This window comes from Myxocyprinus asiaticus, chromosome 50, assembly GCF_019703515.2.
Source record: "Myxocyprinus asiaticus isolate MX2 ecotype Aquarium Trade chromosome 50, UBuf_Myxa_2, whole genome shotgun sequence".
Taxonomy (NCBI): Eukaryota; Metazoa; Chordata; class Actinopteri; order Cypriniformes; family Catostomidae; genus Myxocyprinus; species Myxocyprinus asiaticus.
Genome location: NC_059393.1, coordinates 14,561,634 through 14,577,943, shown reverse-complemented (window position 1 = coordinate 14,577,943; position 16,310 = coordinate 14,561,634). Strand labels below are relative to the sequence as shown.

The window sequence follows — 16,310 nt, the reverse complement described above, 5'->3', positions numbered from 1 at the left end:
TCTTAATTTGTGTTCAGCAGATGAAAGAAAGTCATACACATCTGGGATAACATAAGGGTGAGTAAATGAGATAATTTATTTTTGGGTGAACTATCCTTTTAAAGTGCAGTCACACTAGACTTCTCGCTCCATTCAATCCCATTAAAACACATCTTGCGGGGGCCTGGAAACACAAGCACATGAGTCAGTATTATTTTCTGTGGTTATCAACCTTTTGCCAAAGATGCTGTTAATAGAGCTTAACATGTACTGAACCCGGAACATGCCTTTAAATTCTCGAAGATTTCATAGTATTCATCAAAGACTTGTAGTAGGTCCCTTAAAAATACTGGACAAAAATCAGTTTCAAATGTAGATTAAATAAAATTGAAATGAAATTTGACAACAAACCATGTTATCCTTGAAAAAAGTAGCACACTTTGACTTCATTTCCTGTAGTTATGTGATTGGCCTGTTATACTGTCAATTATTGGGTAATGGATTCTCTCAGCCAGTAAAAGAGAGCCAGGACAAATTCTGAAGTTAATAAAACTGTCATCTCTTCACAGGGCAGGGTGAAGCTTGCTTGTCACAGTGATGTAAGAACTAAATCCAATATAGCTCAATGTGTCCTGTCTTTCTCTCTCTCTCTCTCTCTCCCTCTCATTATCACTGTCTCTTCTCTGTGTGACTTTGGTACCCCTGTTGAAACAAATGGGTGGAAGCAGTGTTTCTTTACCCTTGTTTTCCAATGCAGCCATAGGTTTCCCTAAAGACACCATCATAGCTACTTCTGTGCCAGACATGAATAATCTTTGGACCAGGTTTAATAGTGCATGCTAACTTGACCGTCAGTTTAGACTTTCATGTCCACGCTGGTCTAAACTACTATTATTTCTTCATTTTGTTAATACATTTTTACAATGTCTGAAATTCAGGACTATTTCTGCATGCCAATAGGGGTGGGTGGTATGACCAAAATCTTGAATCACGGTATGAGTCATTCTGTATCACAGTAACAGCATAGTTAACAATATAGTTATCTTTTTTGGAAATTCAAACCAAATATGTTTTATAGATTACTTAACCATGTGGTTTTGCCTATTTTCAGATAACCCAGTCTGTTAACAGAGTGACTGTTTGCACTAGGTGCAAATAGCACCTGTCACACTGTGTCTGTTTGCGCTCCAATAGTTTGTTGGAAACACAGAAATTAAAGACAAACTGCAGATCTAGTGTCGTTGCGGTGGGATCCACATTGCAGTGTGGATGTGCTTTTTTTGTGCAAGCGACTAATCGATTCCGTCTTTTGTCCAACTTTTTCCCATCCTTTCCCTTCATCTCAACTTGATGGCTGCAAGCTAAATTATAAGATTATTCATAACAAATAGGTGCAAAAACAGCTATAAAACAATGTAACACTCGAGTTAAAACAAAAGACTCAAAACAGTAATACATCATAAGCATGACTGGCTGAGCCAAGTTCGAAGCCATACACACACCTGTGAACGCAGTCAGTTGAATTCTATGTTAATGTGGCAAGTTGTGACATTGCAACCATAAGCAACCTGAATCTACATTGCGGCTGCACCAAATGTGAGCATTGTCAAAACTACAGTAAATCGCTCCCATTTTAATCAACAAACCTTTATGCACTGGAAGCGCCTGTTTACGACACAGTTTTCTGAGTGGACTACTATTTTCTGCTTGAGTCAATTTTGTTTAATCTGGCACATTTTTACCATCACATAATATACTGTATATACCATCATACCGGCCAACCCTATATGCCAATTATTTCACATTGATGGACTTCATTCCTAAAAGGAGTGCATTGTACACATTAGAATAATGTTATAATGGTATTTGAGGTGCACGAGCCTCATTCACTTAGTGATATATCCGATGAGTAGAGTATTGGCCAGTCATAGATACTATATATATTACCATGCTGTTGTTGTCCTGGCTGTGGACCTACTGGTGGTTTTGTAGACCTTTCAACTCTGTCTCTGTCTTATGTATGTAGCTAGTGTACTGTTTCATGTTGCACTTTAAAAGAGTTGATTGTCAGTGCGTGACTGTGTAAGATTGGGAGCATGTTGGGGCGGGTGGGGAGGGGGGGCACGATGGGGTTGTGATTGTTTGCAAGTGCGTCTGTGCGAGACTGTCTGTTTCTGACCTGTGTGATGTGGCATTTCTGTCTACAACCTTGCTGATTTTTGAGATCTGATTAATGCTCTTTCTTCACTCTGCCCTCTTTCTTGCCTCTTCCATTTTTTAATTCTTCCTCCAGGGCACTCAGCTCATATTCAATGCAGCCAAGGAGCTTGGCCAACTTTCCAAGCTAAAGGTACAAATCTTTGTTTGGGCGAATTTGGGCCTGAATAATCTGGAACGACATTCCGACACCTTCGATTAAAAAATATATATATATATTGGCAGTTTGATTGTCAATCAGTTCTATGACCTGTATGCTTCAGCTCAGTTTGATCTTGCCTAGGGCAATTGATTTTACCCCACCTTCAAAATCCCAATTTAACACTTGCTGTATAACCTTGGATACTTTTGTAGGCTTATCATACTACATTTAACCCTAAAATTAATGTATTTTTTTAACCCTGGGTTTAGACCACTGTTAACACTGGGTTTAGGCCACTTTTATCCCTGGGTTAAGTAAGAGGGGGTTAGTACACCGCTTTTAACCCTGAATTGGGGTACCAAAGCTATGAGTGAAACATTGAAAAACATAACCCAGGATTAAGCTATTACCAAGGGTTAAAAATGACCCTGGGTAAAATTAAATTATATGTGACATCTTGTTGTATTTTGTTGTCACAAAAAATAAATTGCTATTTCTATTTAAAATGTTTTAAAAATTCTACCAATGTAATAATTTTTTCTCTTACTTATTGAATTTCCTAGGAGCACATGGTTCGTGAGGAGGCCAAGGCACTGTCTCCCAAGCAGTGTGCAGTCATTGAGTTAGCGCTGGATACTATTAAGGTAGGTAGAAAGCTGACATATATGACTATAATATAATATGACTATAATATCAATGTCAGCGTAAAAACTCGTTCCACTAGTTTGTTGTGTATGAAGTTACCTTCTTCAGAAATGGGCTCCTAGTGATGTTATTTAAAAAATGAGGAAAAAGGGGCCTGGGTAGCTCAGCAAGTAAAGATGCTGACTACCACACCTGGAGTCGCAAGTTCAAATCCAGGGCGTGCTGAGTAACTCCAGTCAGGCTTCCTAAGCAACCAATTGGCCCGGTTGCTAGGGTGGGTAGAGTCACTATAATGTGGTTCTCGCGCTCAGTGAGGCGCATGGTGAGTTGTGCGTGGATGCCACCGAGAATAGCGTGAGCCTCCACACATGCTAGGTCTCCGTGGTAACACGCTCAACAAGCCACATGATAAGACACATGGATTGACGGTCTCAGACATGGAGGTAACTGAAATTCATCCTCCGCCACCGGGATTGAGGCGAGTCACTATGACAACATGAGGACCTAGAGCACATTGGGAATTGAGCATGCCAAATTGGGGAGAAAATGGGAGAAAATTCCACAGCATGTTGCATAAGAATAAGTGTTTAATTTGCACTACAGAAAGCGCCATTCTTTGGACTATACAATTTAAACTCCCTGTCAAGTTTTTGCCCTTTGCCACATTCTGTGGATTGTCTCAACACCTTCCAATATAGAGCAGAAGCGAGAGTGCATAGCAGTTATTCTCAGAGGAACAATTGAATTAGTTATCCTTGCCAGTATCCAAGCCATATCTAGGGACCAGAATATAACAGAGACTTGGGGGTCAGGCTCTTTTGACTTGGGCCAGTAAGCAATCACCCAGAATCAACCGCATAGTAACATGCTAAAAACAATCAGAACACCTTAGCAAACTGCATAGTAAAATCCTAGTAACCACCCATATCACCCTAACTTCGTGGCCACAAGCTTTTTCTTAAAGGATTAATTCACCCAAAAAACGAACATTTTGTCACCATTTTGTCTCCCTCATGTCTTGGCAAAACCCACAAGACTGTCATTCTCTAATATCCACCCAGATGTTATACTAGTGTGGAACAATATGAGGGGGAGTTAATTTTCATTTTTGGGTGATGCATACCTTTTAAGCAAATGTAAAAATGTAGTTTGTTTGCATTAATACTTAATTCCTGATGGTAGTTCACATGAGTTAAGCTGAGCTTAATTGTTATTTTGTGTCTGGTTTAGTCTCCATGATAACAATTGTTTGGGGGTTTCTTAGCAATATTTCCATGCTGGAGGTGTGGGGCTAAAGAAGACATTCCTGGAGAAAAGTCCAGACCTGCAGTCGCTGCACTACGCCCTATCCCTCTACACTCAGGCCACAGACAAACTCATCAAGACCTTCGTTCAGTCCCAGAATACACAGGGTAAGGCTCTTCCAGTTATATCACTGTGTTCATGTCTTCAGAATTCTCACTTACCTGGTCCTTAACTTAAAATCAAATGTAATATTTTAATTACTGTTACTCCCTTAGAAAAGAAAAATCTCAAATGAGATCTCTTTAATATCGCAAATGTTTCTCCTACTCAGCAATGAGATAAAATGGAAAGCAAATGGAGACTTTTGCTATTTCTCAGATTTTTCTACTGAGAGAAAGACTCTAGTAATCTCACATGTGTCTCCTCGAGAGTTTCACAAAATATCTCAACACTGTCTAAAACTGCTAAGATCTGCAATCAAAAGTCTTGAGATGTCAGTATGAACATCAAATTAATTCCAAGACTTTAAATACCTATACTCTTACTGAAAGGCATCAATCACCTAAATTACTTCTATTTTTATCTCTGAGGAATTTTAGGAGACAAAGAATTTGAGACAAAGTGTCCTGAGCCGTGAATTTGCAAGCTTTGAGCCACACAATTTTCTCTGAGCCATACTATTATTTTTTTTTATTATTTTTTTATTTATTATTTTTTTTTGTTTACATTAGTTTGGTTAATTTGGTTTCTATCTAACCCTTTCTCTTTCTCACACACACACACACACACACACACACACACACACACACTTTGCCCCTGGCAGAGCAATGTTAATAAATTATCATTTAAAATGTAATTAGGGTAAATGTCACTGCTTCATTTAAGTATTTAAACACAGATGAAAGTGAGTGTGTGTGCAAATGTGTGTTTATAAAAAGCCACAGCAGGTTGAAGCTAAGCTGAGTTATAGAGGACTGTAAAAGACTGGTTAAAATGCTTGTTGAACTGTCCCTTTTTCTTTCTTTCTTTCTTTCTTCTATCCCTCCCTTGCTTTCCTTCCTTCCTCCCCCTTTTCCTTCCTTCCTTTCTTCCCTCCTACCTTTATTTCCTCTTTTCCTTCCCCTCCCTTCCTTCCTTCCTTCCCTCTCACCCTTCTTTACTCTTTTCCTTTTTCTTTTCATTCCTTCCTTCCTTTCCCTCCTTTCCTTTCCCTTCCTTCCCTCCTCCCTTCCTTTCTTTCTTTCCTCCTTCCTTTCCCTCCCTTCCTTCCTTCCCTCTCACCCTTCTTTACTCTTTTTATTTTCCTTCCTTCTCTCCTCCTTTCCTTCCTTTCTTCCTTCCTTCCCTCCTCTTTTCCTTTCATTCCTTACTTCCTTCCTTTCTTAATTCCCTCCATTCTTCCCTCTTTCCCTTTCTTTCGTCCTTCCCTTTTCTTTCCTTTCCCTTCCTTCCTTTCTTCCTTCCTTACTCTCCTCCCTCCTCCTTTACTTTCCCTTCCATTCCTCCTTTCCTTTCCTTACCTATCCTTTCCTTTCCTTCCTTCCTTCCTTCCTTCCTTCCTTCATTTAAGTATTTAAACACAGATGAAAGTGAGTGTTTGTGCAAATGTGTGTTTATAAAAAGCCACAGCAGGTTGAAGCAAAGCTCAGTTATAGAGGAATGTAAAAGACTGGTTAAAATTTGCTGAGCTTGTTGAACTTTCTCTCCCTTTCTCTTTCTTTATTTCTTTCTTTCTATCCCTTCCTTGCTTTCCTTCCTTCCTTCCTACCCCTTTCCTTCCTTTCTTCCCTCCCACCTTTCCTCTTTTCCCTTCCTCCCTTCCTTCCTTCCTTCCATTCTTCCTTCCTTCCCTCCCTCCCTCCTCCTTTAATTTCCCTTCCTTCCTTCCCTCCTCCTTTCCTTCCTTCCTTCCTTTCCTCCATTCTTTCCTATTTTCCTTTCCTTTTCTTTCCTCCCTCCCTTCCATCCTTTGCTTTTCTTTCTGTCTTCCCTTCCTTCCTGCCTTCCTTCCTTCCTCCTTTCCATTCTCCCCTTTCTCTTCCTTCCTTCCTTCCCTCCCACCATTCTTTCCTCATTTCCTTTCCTTTTTCTTTTCTTTCCTTCCTTGCTTCATCCTTCCCTTTTCTTTCCTTCCTTCCTTTCTACTTCCTCTCTTCCTTTTCCTTCTTCCCTTCCCCCTCTTTCTTTCTTTCTTCTTTCTCTTTCTCTATAATTCCTTTTACTATGTACTATCAATTTCTTCCTTTATTTTTCTGTGCCCTTTCATTTCCATCCTCCCTTCCCTTTCCTCCCTCACCCTTTCCCTTCCTCCTTCCTTCCTTACTACTTCCTCTTCTCCTTTCCTTTATCTTTTCTTTCCTTCCTGGCTTCCATCCTACCCTTTTCTTTACTTTTCCTTCCTTCCTTTCTTCTTCCTTCCTTCCTTGCCTTTCCTTTCATTTCCTTCCTTTCCCTTCCTACTTTTCCTTCCTCCCTCCCTTCCCTCCTTTCCTTTCCCTTCCTTCCTTCCTTCCTTCCTACTTCCTCTTTTCCTTTCCTTTTCATTTTCTTTCTTTCCTTCCCTTCCCCCTCTTTCTTTCCTTCTTTCTTTCTTCTTATTTCTCTTTCTCTATAATTCCTTTTACTATGTACTATCAATATCTTCCTTTATTTTTCTGCGTCCTCTCCTTCTCTCTCACCAGTTCATGGAGGGAAGGGGGTAAGGTTCACCCATAGTGAAGACGTGTACCCAGAGAAGGGTATGTTCATGTGGGGCCTGGGGCCATTCACAACGAAGAACCATTCAGTGATCCACCCAATCAGATTATGCACTTGCCATTCCAACAGGCCAATCGCATGTACCACAACCAACCATATCTTTCCACAAAGAGAATTCTCTCAGCCTTTATGACTGCTTTGCATGTATAAGTACCTGGGAAGTACATGCTGTATGTTCACATACATTGGTCCAAAATGTATCCTGACGCTACAGCAATAAGAAAGCCCAGGATGAAGTGTGTTTTGAATAGCATTGAATGAGGAATGCACACACTTCTGCAGTGTGAAAGATGCATGTGTTCACTGCAGACGAGAAACATGTGTATGTGTGTGTGTGTGTGTGTTAGTGAGTAAGATAGTGATAGACCATGATGAAGCCTTTTTTCTGAGTGCTGAACAGAATTGTTGAATGTAGATGTGACATTAATCATGACTGACTCAGCTCATCTGCTGGCAGGGTCTGTTCTGCATTGCTCTGCCTAATTTTTCTTCACAACCCCAGTAATATGCAACATGGTTTCCCTCCCTTCAAGTTTTTTCCCTTAGGCTCAGCATTACAAAGAAGACATCCCTCCCTTAGCCAATTAGACTTAGCTCTTGCGGCCAACTGATATGCTTTCTGTCAGTGTGCACTAATTCTAAAGGGCCTTAAATTGGCACTATGAGGACCCCATCAAAGAGTCACATGAATATATGTTTTTAAACCACATTCAAATGAACTAACATTTACAATGCCTTACAAGTTAACAAGATTATAAATGTTACTGTGCTTGAGTCAAACTGGTGTTTACCTTATTAGATGTAATCTATAGTATTCTAGATGTCTTACTCTCAGAAACGCCAGGGTATTTGCTAAGGATTTATAGGTGAATCTCACAAAGAAATGCAAAATAAATCAAATAAATTAGGACGATTGTGGTCCTTGCATTAGGACATTATTTACAAAACAGTTAAGTACTCAAATTTGTATTACTGCAATATAGAACAGTAAATCTCATTCGCATTACTGTAATATACACTCACCGGCCACTTTATTAGGTACACCTGTACATCTACTTATTCATGCAACTATCTAATCATCCAATCCTGTGGCATCAGTGTGATGTATAAAATCATGCAGATATTGGTTAGGAGCTTCAGTTAATGTTCACATCAACCATCAGAATGGGGGAAAATGTGATCTCAGTGATTTAGACTGTTGCATGATTGTTGGTGCCAGATGGGCTGGTTTGAGTATTTCTGTAACTGCCGATCTCCTGAGATTTTCACGCACAACAGTCTCAAGAGTGTAAAGAGAATGGTGAGGAAAACAAAAAACATCCAGCGAGCGGCAGTTCTGTGGTCAAAAACGGCTTGTTAATAACAGAGGTCAGAGGAGGATGGCCAGACAGGTCCAAGCTGACAGGAAGGTGACAGTAACCCAAATAACCACACAATACAACAGTGCTATGCAGAAAAGTATTTCTGAACATACAACATGTTGAACATTGAGGATTGGCTACAGCAGCAGAAGACCCCTCCGGGTACCACTATTGTCAGCTAAGAACAGGAAACTGAGGCTGTAGTGAGCACAGGCTCACCAAAACTGGACAGCAGACGATTGGAGAAACATTGCCTGGTCTGACAAATCTGGATTTCTGCTGAGGTACACAAGCGGTAGGCCCACTGCAGCCTCAGTTTTCTGTTCTTGGCTGCTGGAAGTGGAACCCAACATGGTCTTCTGCTATGTAGCCCATCCGCCTCAAGTTTTGATGTGTTGTGCATTCTGAGATGCTATTCTGCTCACTTCAGTTGTACAGAGGGGTTGTATGAGTTACCTAAGCCTTTCTGGTTCGAACCAGTCTGGCCATTCTCCGTTGACCTCTCTCATCAACAAGGCGTTTTTGTCCACAGAACTGCTGCTAATTGGTTGTTATTTTGTTTATCGCACTATTCTCTTTACACGCTAGAGACCGTTGCGCATGAAAATCCCAGGAGATCAGCAGTTACAGAAATACTCAAACCAGCCCGTCTGGCACTAACATTCATGCCACGCTCCAAATCACTGAGATCAAATTTTTCCCCATTCTGATGGTTGATGTGAACATTAACTGAAGCTCCTGACCCATTTCTGCATGAATAATTCGATGCACAGGTGTACCTAATAAAGTGGCCGGTGAGTGTATAATGACAGTAATCCTGTTTGGATTCAAAACATTTTTTTGAAATAAAACAAATAATGTGCAACAACAATGTGATGTGTACTTACAATTGTACTTTACAAATTTACATTACAATTTGAATAATTTATCTGTGTATTACAGCAATAAAAAAAATTAGATTTCTTTTTTTCATATTACAGAAGGCTAATGGGGGAGGGGAAATTTGCCTAATTGTAGTGACAATGTCACAATCCCAAAAAATCTGAATGTTCCAACAAACAGACCTCATTTTCTTGTGATTTTGGGGTGAAATATGACCATAATATTTCTTTACAGTTTTCATGAGATTCATCCAGATGCTGTTTGGTTAGGAACGATACAAAGATACAGCTATCAGCATTACTGTTAGCATGCCGCTGTTTGAAATCCCTGCTTGCTCAGACGATTCTGCTCTCAGGAAAATGCATCATCAGCCTGTTTCTCTGGCAAACGCACACACATATGACAGATGCTGAAAGCAAGAAATTACTTTTTTAATTATAATCTGACTGCTGTTGACCTAGATTGAGGAAAGATTCAGATTTATAACTGACCAATGGCCCAGTACCTCACTTCCTTTCCATGAGTATGAATGAAGATTGAGTGGGAATGGGATCGTTTTTTTCGCATGCACCTTTCGCATGGACAATATCAGATGCTGTCCGTATCTTCTCCTTCCTCTAAATGACAAGACTGATGGGTCTGCACTCCCCCTTTCCCACCACCAAGTTAAAAACCTTCATGATCCTCCAGAAATCAAGTGTGACCACACTGCATGTGTGCAGATGGTACACTCATGATAATCTGAGAAAACACACTTCTGTTTGTATCGCAAACACTGTCATGGTGTTGCAAAAGTATCCCGTGAGGCATTACTTTATCTTGGTTGTCTGTGTATTATTTTAAAAAACTGACATTTTTACATTTGCACTATGTAGTCATAAGTTAGCTAGCTAGTTTTATTAGCTACATAGCTAGCTGTGAGAAGCTTTTAGCACCATACATGGACACTGAAATAAAATGTAACCCCCTTTGTGCCTGAGTAAGCCTCACAAATTCAGATGTTTTACAGGGAACACTTGTTGAATCATTTTCAGAACTTATTTGCGCCTTGCACAGAACTATATATCTTTCATGTGATGTATTTTTAAGGGTTCATATATATATAACTCCAAATAGGTAAAGAATATTAACGTTAAATTTGTTGATTTTAGTGTGACTTTTATAGCCTATAAGCTCGTAAATTAACAGCATAATTATGTAACCCATTGCAAATAAAAAAATATATATATAAAAAATTATACATTTTTAACTCAACTATCAATACAATATTAAGCTCTGAATTTGTATTTAATAAGTGTTCCCATATGGAAGATCTGCTTTAAGTTCCTTCATATATTGTAAATGATCTTTCAAGCCAAGTTCAACACCATTAAGCTGTTTAAACCTCTTTTTTATCCAATAAGCACAAAGCATTGCCTCTGTATGACTCGCACCTCTATAGTTATGTATTAAAACCACTGATTTCATAAAAGAAAATGGACTGAAATTCCTTTGAGCCATACAGATGCAACGTATCCTGCCAGACCTGAAATTGAGTCTGACTTGTCCCATCTTGTCTGCAGGCACTGGTGTTGATGATGCAGTTGGAGAGGTGTCTATCCATGTGGAGATCTTTACTCATCCAAACATTGGAGAGCACAAAGTCACTGTGAAGGGTACGTAGTGCTTCTTGATGCTCCGCAGATGCCTGATGTTTTCGTTAAACTTAAATTTACATTTCTGAGAATGTTAAACCTCTTCAATTAAAACTTTAGAGAACTACAGAACCTCTTTCTTAAAACCCTTCATCAAAACATTTCTCTCTGTAAAAATAAATGAAAAGGTAATTAAAGAATTTAAAGTTCCTCAGATTTCCACACTTGCGAAGAATCCTTAGACACCCTTTTGAAAGGGCACCAAATATCCTATTGTGAACTATCAAGGAACTTCAATTTAAAGATCAAGTTCCTCAAAACATTTCAATTACGATGTTATGGTTACTGGAGGAACCATTGACAGTCTTTAGGATTCTTGCAGCAACTTTTGGGTTTCATTTTATAAGTTCCTCTGAAACCTACCCCTTTTCGAAGGGTGACTAGAGGTCCTCCAAAGGTTTCCCCCAGCTTGGCAATCTGAAGGACTCCAAATGGTCCCAAAGTAGGTAAATTTTCATTTTAAAGTTCAATGGGAGTCTAAGAAAATTAAATAAGTCATTATAATTCTCTTTAAGTGGTGGCTGCAAATGACCTGCGGTGGCAGACCTCTGGAATTTTCCGGCCCTTTGTGGAGGTCTACATCATTGGCCCTCATCTCAGCGATAAGAAGAGAAAGTATGCCACCAAATCTAAGAACAACAGCTGGGCTCCCAAATACAATGAGACCTTCACATTGTGAGTGTCATCAACTTGCATTTTAGGCTTGCTTTTCATTTTACAGTTAAAGGTGGCAGTGCGATACTGCAGATGTTGTTGACTCAGGTCTATGACAGTTGCTTGTCATGTTCCTCATTTGTAAGTCGCTTTTGATAAAATCATCTGCTAAATGACTAAATGTTAACGTAAGGTGCACTCAGTACTTTTTTCTTGTTAAAACATTTTACACAAGGGCTGTCAATCGATTACATTTTCTAATCAAATTAATTACACACTGTGATGATTAATCAATTATGATATTGTTGGTCTATGTACTCATGCATCAGACTGACGCTTTTAGAGCGTCTTTTGATGTGTCACGTTTCACTAGTTTATAGCATCTCTAGTCATAAGCTGTGTTTTTGGGACACTGTGTCAAGTTAAACATAGTTTAAAACTTTGAAAAAACTTCTGAAAGTAAAAACGCATCTTGATATCCATGCATTCTGTTGTGCTCGGTCCAGCTGTCTTTGATTGCAAGGACTGTTTATCTGTGGAAGGAAGGCTGTGCTGCCTGCTCTTATTGGTTTGACAAGGCACGTTACCTGTACAGCTGGAGTTGCACTGACTACCCCTTGCTGCCACAGATTTGCTAAAGCATCAAGATGGTACATGAAGCTTGAATTGTGGGCATGATTTTTATAACATAATTTATATGCGTAATTTTTCAACAAATTTACACAAAAAAAAAAACATGTTAAATCAACAGCCCTATTTTACACATGAAATGAATAGTACTTTATGGAGTGGGTTGCCTCATGATCAGCCAAATACTACTCGCTTTATGTCAGTTATCCACCTGTTATTTAGATGCATCACTGAATTATTTAATCATGGCTAACTGCAGGGGCCTGGGTAGCTTAGCAAGTAAAGACATTGACTACCACACCTGGAGTCACGAGTTTGAATCCAGGGCATGCTGAGTGACTCCAGCCAGGTCCCCTAAGCAAACAAATTGGCCCGGTTGCAAGGGAGGGTAGAGTCACATGGGCTCCTCGTGGTCGTTATAATTTGGTTCTCGCTCTCGGTGGGGCACGTGGTGAGTTGTGCATGGATGCCACAGAGAATAGTGTGAAGCCTCCACACGTGCTAGGTCTCTGCGTTAACGCGCTCAACAAGCCACGTGATAAGGCAACTGAGATTCGTCCTCTGCCACTCGGATTGAGGCGAGTCACTACACCACCACGAGGACTTAGAGCACATTGGGAATTGGGCATTCCAAATTGGGGAGAAAAACAATCATGGCTAACTGCGAATAGCGCATTTCTACAATGGCGTTGGTAACTAAAAACCTGTGCTTTTGCGTGACGCTGCATTCACGCCACTATGTGTCATTGCATGTCCTAGACGACTGCCATTTCGTGCAACGCAACATAAACAACAAAACTACTAAGTGCACCGTTAGTGTTTTCTTAAAATGTTGAGAAAATTACATAAATGTCATAACCCAATTTATGGTAAAATTGACAGTCATCCTGATTACATTTATTTCTCCTAGCACGCTAAGTAACGAAGTGGGCCCGGAGTGCTTTGAGCTGCAGGTGTGCGTGAAAGACTACTGCTTTGCACGGGAGGATCGCACCGTTGGCATGGCAGTACTGCAACTGAAAGACGTAGCACCGCGGGGCAGCATAGCGTGCTGGCTTCCGCTAGGTAAACGCATACATATGGACGAGACCGGCCTGACTGTACTGCGAATCCTATCTCAACGCAACAACGATGACGTAGCTAAAGAATTTGTCAAGCTCAAGTCTGACCAGCGCTCTGCCGAAGAGGGGCGGAGCTAAGAGCAGGAACTAGCTAGTGACACATGTTAATTGTATTTTTGGTGTAAACACTGCCCTCTAATGTTGATATGTTGCACTAGCGCATAGAACAGAATACACAGTACATACATCTGGGTCCATCACTTTAATGACCAATCGTGTGACAAAGCAGTTATATATTTGTATTCAGTGCACTGCCATTAGACCAGCCAAGTAAGGTTTGTCTAACAAGCACAATTTGGCACATAAGGTGAAACACACAAGATATTGTATCTCTTAAATTTTTTTTATGCATATTTCAAGACGAAAACCTGCCAATTGGTATATTTAATACAATACATATTTATATATTTATTCATACAACTGCAAAATATTTGAAATATATCTATCAGCACATACATGTCTCAAAATATAAAACAAGAAAATATTATTATATTTGTAATATTAATAAAATTTTATATTACAGTATTAATAGAAAAATATTATATTTATTATATATATATATATATATATATATATATATATATATATATATATATATATATGATTTATTTATTGATTTATTTTTTGTGCATCTGAGAAATGAAATACCAGACTAAGACTAAGGCATGTAAACATGACAGTTGCGACACAGTGCCATGATTTTGCATTATCCCTTATCCAGCAATCTGTAATGATGTCGGAAAGTCTACGGAGACCTCTTTTATGCGGCCTTCTTTTGTCAATAATTCCTTCACCCTTTAAAGGGTGCTTTAACGTCAGAGTAATGTTTCTTCTCTTCAAGTATAACCATTTCATCCCCTAAACTTGAAAAACACACTCGTCAGTAGGGACCAAAATTCCTATGGTTCAGACTATAAAATTATTCAAACTTTTAGAAGCATAAGAAAATTAAGCAAAATAGAACAAGGATTGCAGTGGAAGCAGCTACAACCAAATACACCTCTGAAAGCAGGGTGGTTGTGTTTTTTCCTGTAGCATAAAAACATCTTGCTCTATGAGTGTGGAATGAAATTAGGGGGCATCACTAGCAGTAAATACTAATTCTACTTTGCCGTTCTCTGAAGTCAGTAATATGTTGCCACTTTAAGACACTTCCTGGCAATTCTCGTGAATATTGTATGTACACTTTGGCGTAACATTACTTTTTTAAAGCATAAGAGACACACAAATACCATATTATTACCGAATAAACATAATATTTAGATGTTTTTTCGCACAATTTGTGCTCAACCCTGTTACCACATGACTTCCACCCTATTCCAAAAATTGGAACATTCCATAAAATTGTGTGCAGACAAGTAAATAACCTCATTTCAGTTTCTTGGATTTTACAAATATTGTTGTGTTGACTGCATTAAGTCAAGCGGACTATTCAACCCTGTTACGGAAGTTAGTGTAAAATTATCAAACAAATATTTCTCGTTAATTTATGGGAAATTTATTTATAAATAACTACAAACCAACATTTGGTCCTAAACTAGCAAGCACCTACTGAGTGATAGCTTAATTTAGGCTTAAATTACACTGCTTGTATTAGACACCAGAGTTGCCTGTTAGTGAAATTTTGTGAATCTTATGAAGGCGCGTTTAAATGTCACATCACTCTGACTTCTTGAGATTATGCCTAAGTGACTTTCTAAGCAGCATCATGGGAATTAGAGCCTTTTTTAGAAGTGTTTCTCCCTCTGTGAACATTCAAGTTCATATCAACTCACAATGAAAAGCAATCTCTGATTTCACTCCTCAAAAGAATCACAGCCTCCTATAGAGTTGCCATAGTAACTGCTGATCAATCCTGCCATTATACTGCCAAACTATCCACCATATTGTGGTGCGTCGAATGCACTGCTAATCATTTACCCTAAATGACAAAAAGCTAGTCCTGCCATTTGTTCTACTTAGGAACAGTTCACCCAAAATTGAAAATTGTTTCATGGAATTTGAACATTAAACACCCAATTTTCCTATGTTCCCACATCTTATTTCTTCAAAACCTTAGTCTATGCATCTGTTCTGTCGAAATCAATTCCTAGTGGTCAACAGCCATGGATTGTTTACATTGTAGATGATCAGCACAAACTAATTGGTTGTAATTACACTGCCTTTTCCAAACCAGGCCAATGCCATATACTTCGGCTGCTGTTTTGTTTTCCAGGCTTTTCGAAGTAAATACTTATGTTTACCATGGTACTATTCAACAGTTGGGGTTCTTCTGCAAGAAATTGCATTCATGAATGTCAAAGAGACTGATTCTTGTTGCAAGTCATTTTGCCAGTTGGGAATCTGTACTGTAGCATGAAAATTCTCAGTTGCAGTAATTTGGACAATAGGATTTCAAAGCTGTGCGTGACTTTCTATGAACAATACTATTTGATGGATACAGTTACAAATACACAATGTGAGCATGTAGAAGAATGACGAAGCACACAATAGTGCACACATAGACACAAAAGTGCACACTGCTTCTAATAACACTACATGCACACCTTAACAGTGACTCTTTGCCTGTATATAAGAAGCAGTGCATGTTGGAAAATATTTTTCTTGTGCCAGCATGTATCTTTAATGTGATATCCAATTGTTGTCTTTATTTCTGTTTATTTTTGTTATTTAATTTTGATATTTGGGTATTATTTTCTATTTTTGGAAGGCTTGTGAATATATAAATATGTATTACTGATGTGAAGTGCTACAGAGTACTAGCATGAGAGATTTTTTTATACAAAGATGTTTCTAATTTTCGTTTTTCTAAATATGATCGTTCTTATCGGGGATGGAGGTAAAACAGATGCCAAGGTTGGTTTGTTTCTACTTCCAATAAATGGTTAAAATACACATTGATCAGAGTGTCGTTTTTTTGCCGGGAAAATGCTGCTTCAGCTTTCTTTGCAAAATAATAAATGCATTTTACTCTCCGTTCTTG

The 16,310-nt window shown here is 39.0% G+C and overlaps 1 protein-coding gene across 1 annotated transcript in view; it reads left to right on the top strand.

The window, feature by feature from the left end:
* LOC127438655 (protein unc-13 homolog A-like) overlaps positions 1 to 13,892 on the top strand; it is a 60,608-nt gene extending 46,716 nt beyond the window's left edge. The window contains exons 37-43 of the mRNA XM_051694376.1: positions 2,273 to 2,329; positions 2,902 to 2,982; positions 4,248 to 4,395; positions 6,910 to 6,966; positions 10,791 to 10,883; positions 11,438 to 11,597; positions 13,117 to 13,892. Of these exons, the coding sequence (XP_051550336.1) occupies positions 2,273 to 2,329; positions 2,902 to 2,982; positions 4,248 to 4,395; positions 6,910 to 6,966; positions 10,791 to 10,883; positions 11,438 to 11,597; positions 13,117 to 13,405 (885 nt within the window). The 3' untranslated portion in view covers positions 13,406 to 13,892. The remainder of the gene's footprint in view (positions 1 to 2,272; positions 2,330 to 2,901; positions 2,983 to 4,247; positions 4,396 to 6,909; positions 6,967 to 10,790; positions 10,884 to 11,437; positions 11,598 to 13,116) is intronic.
* The last annotated feature ends 2,418 nt before the right edge of the window (positions 13,893 to 16,310 follow it).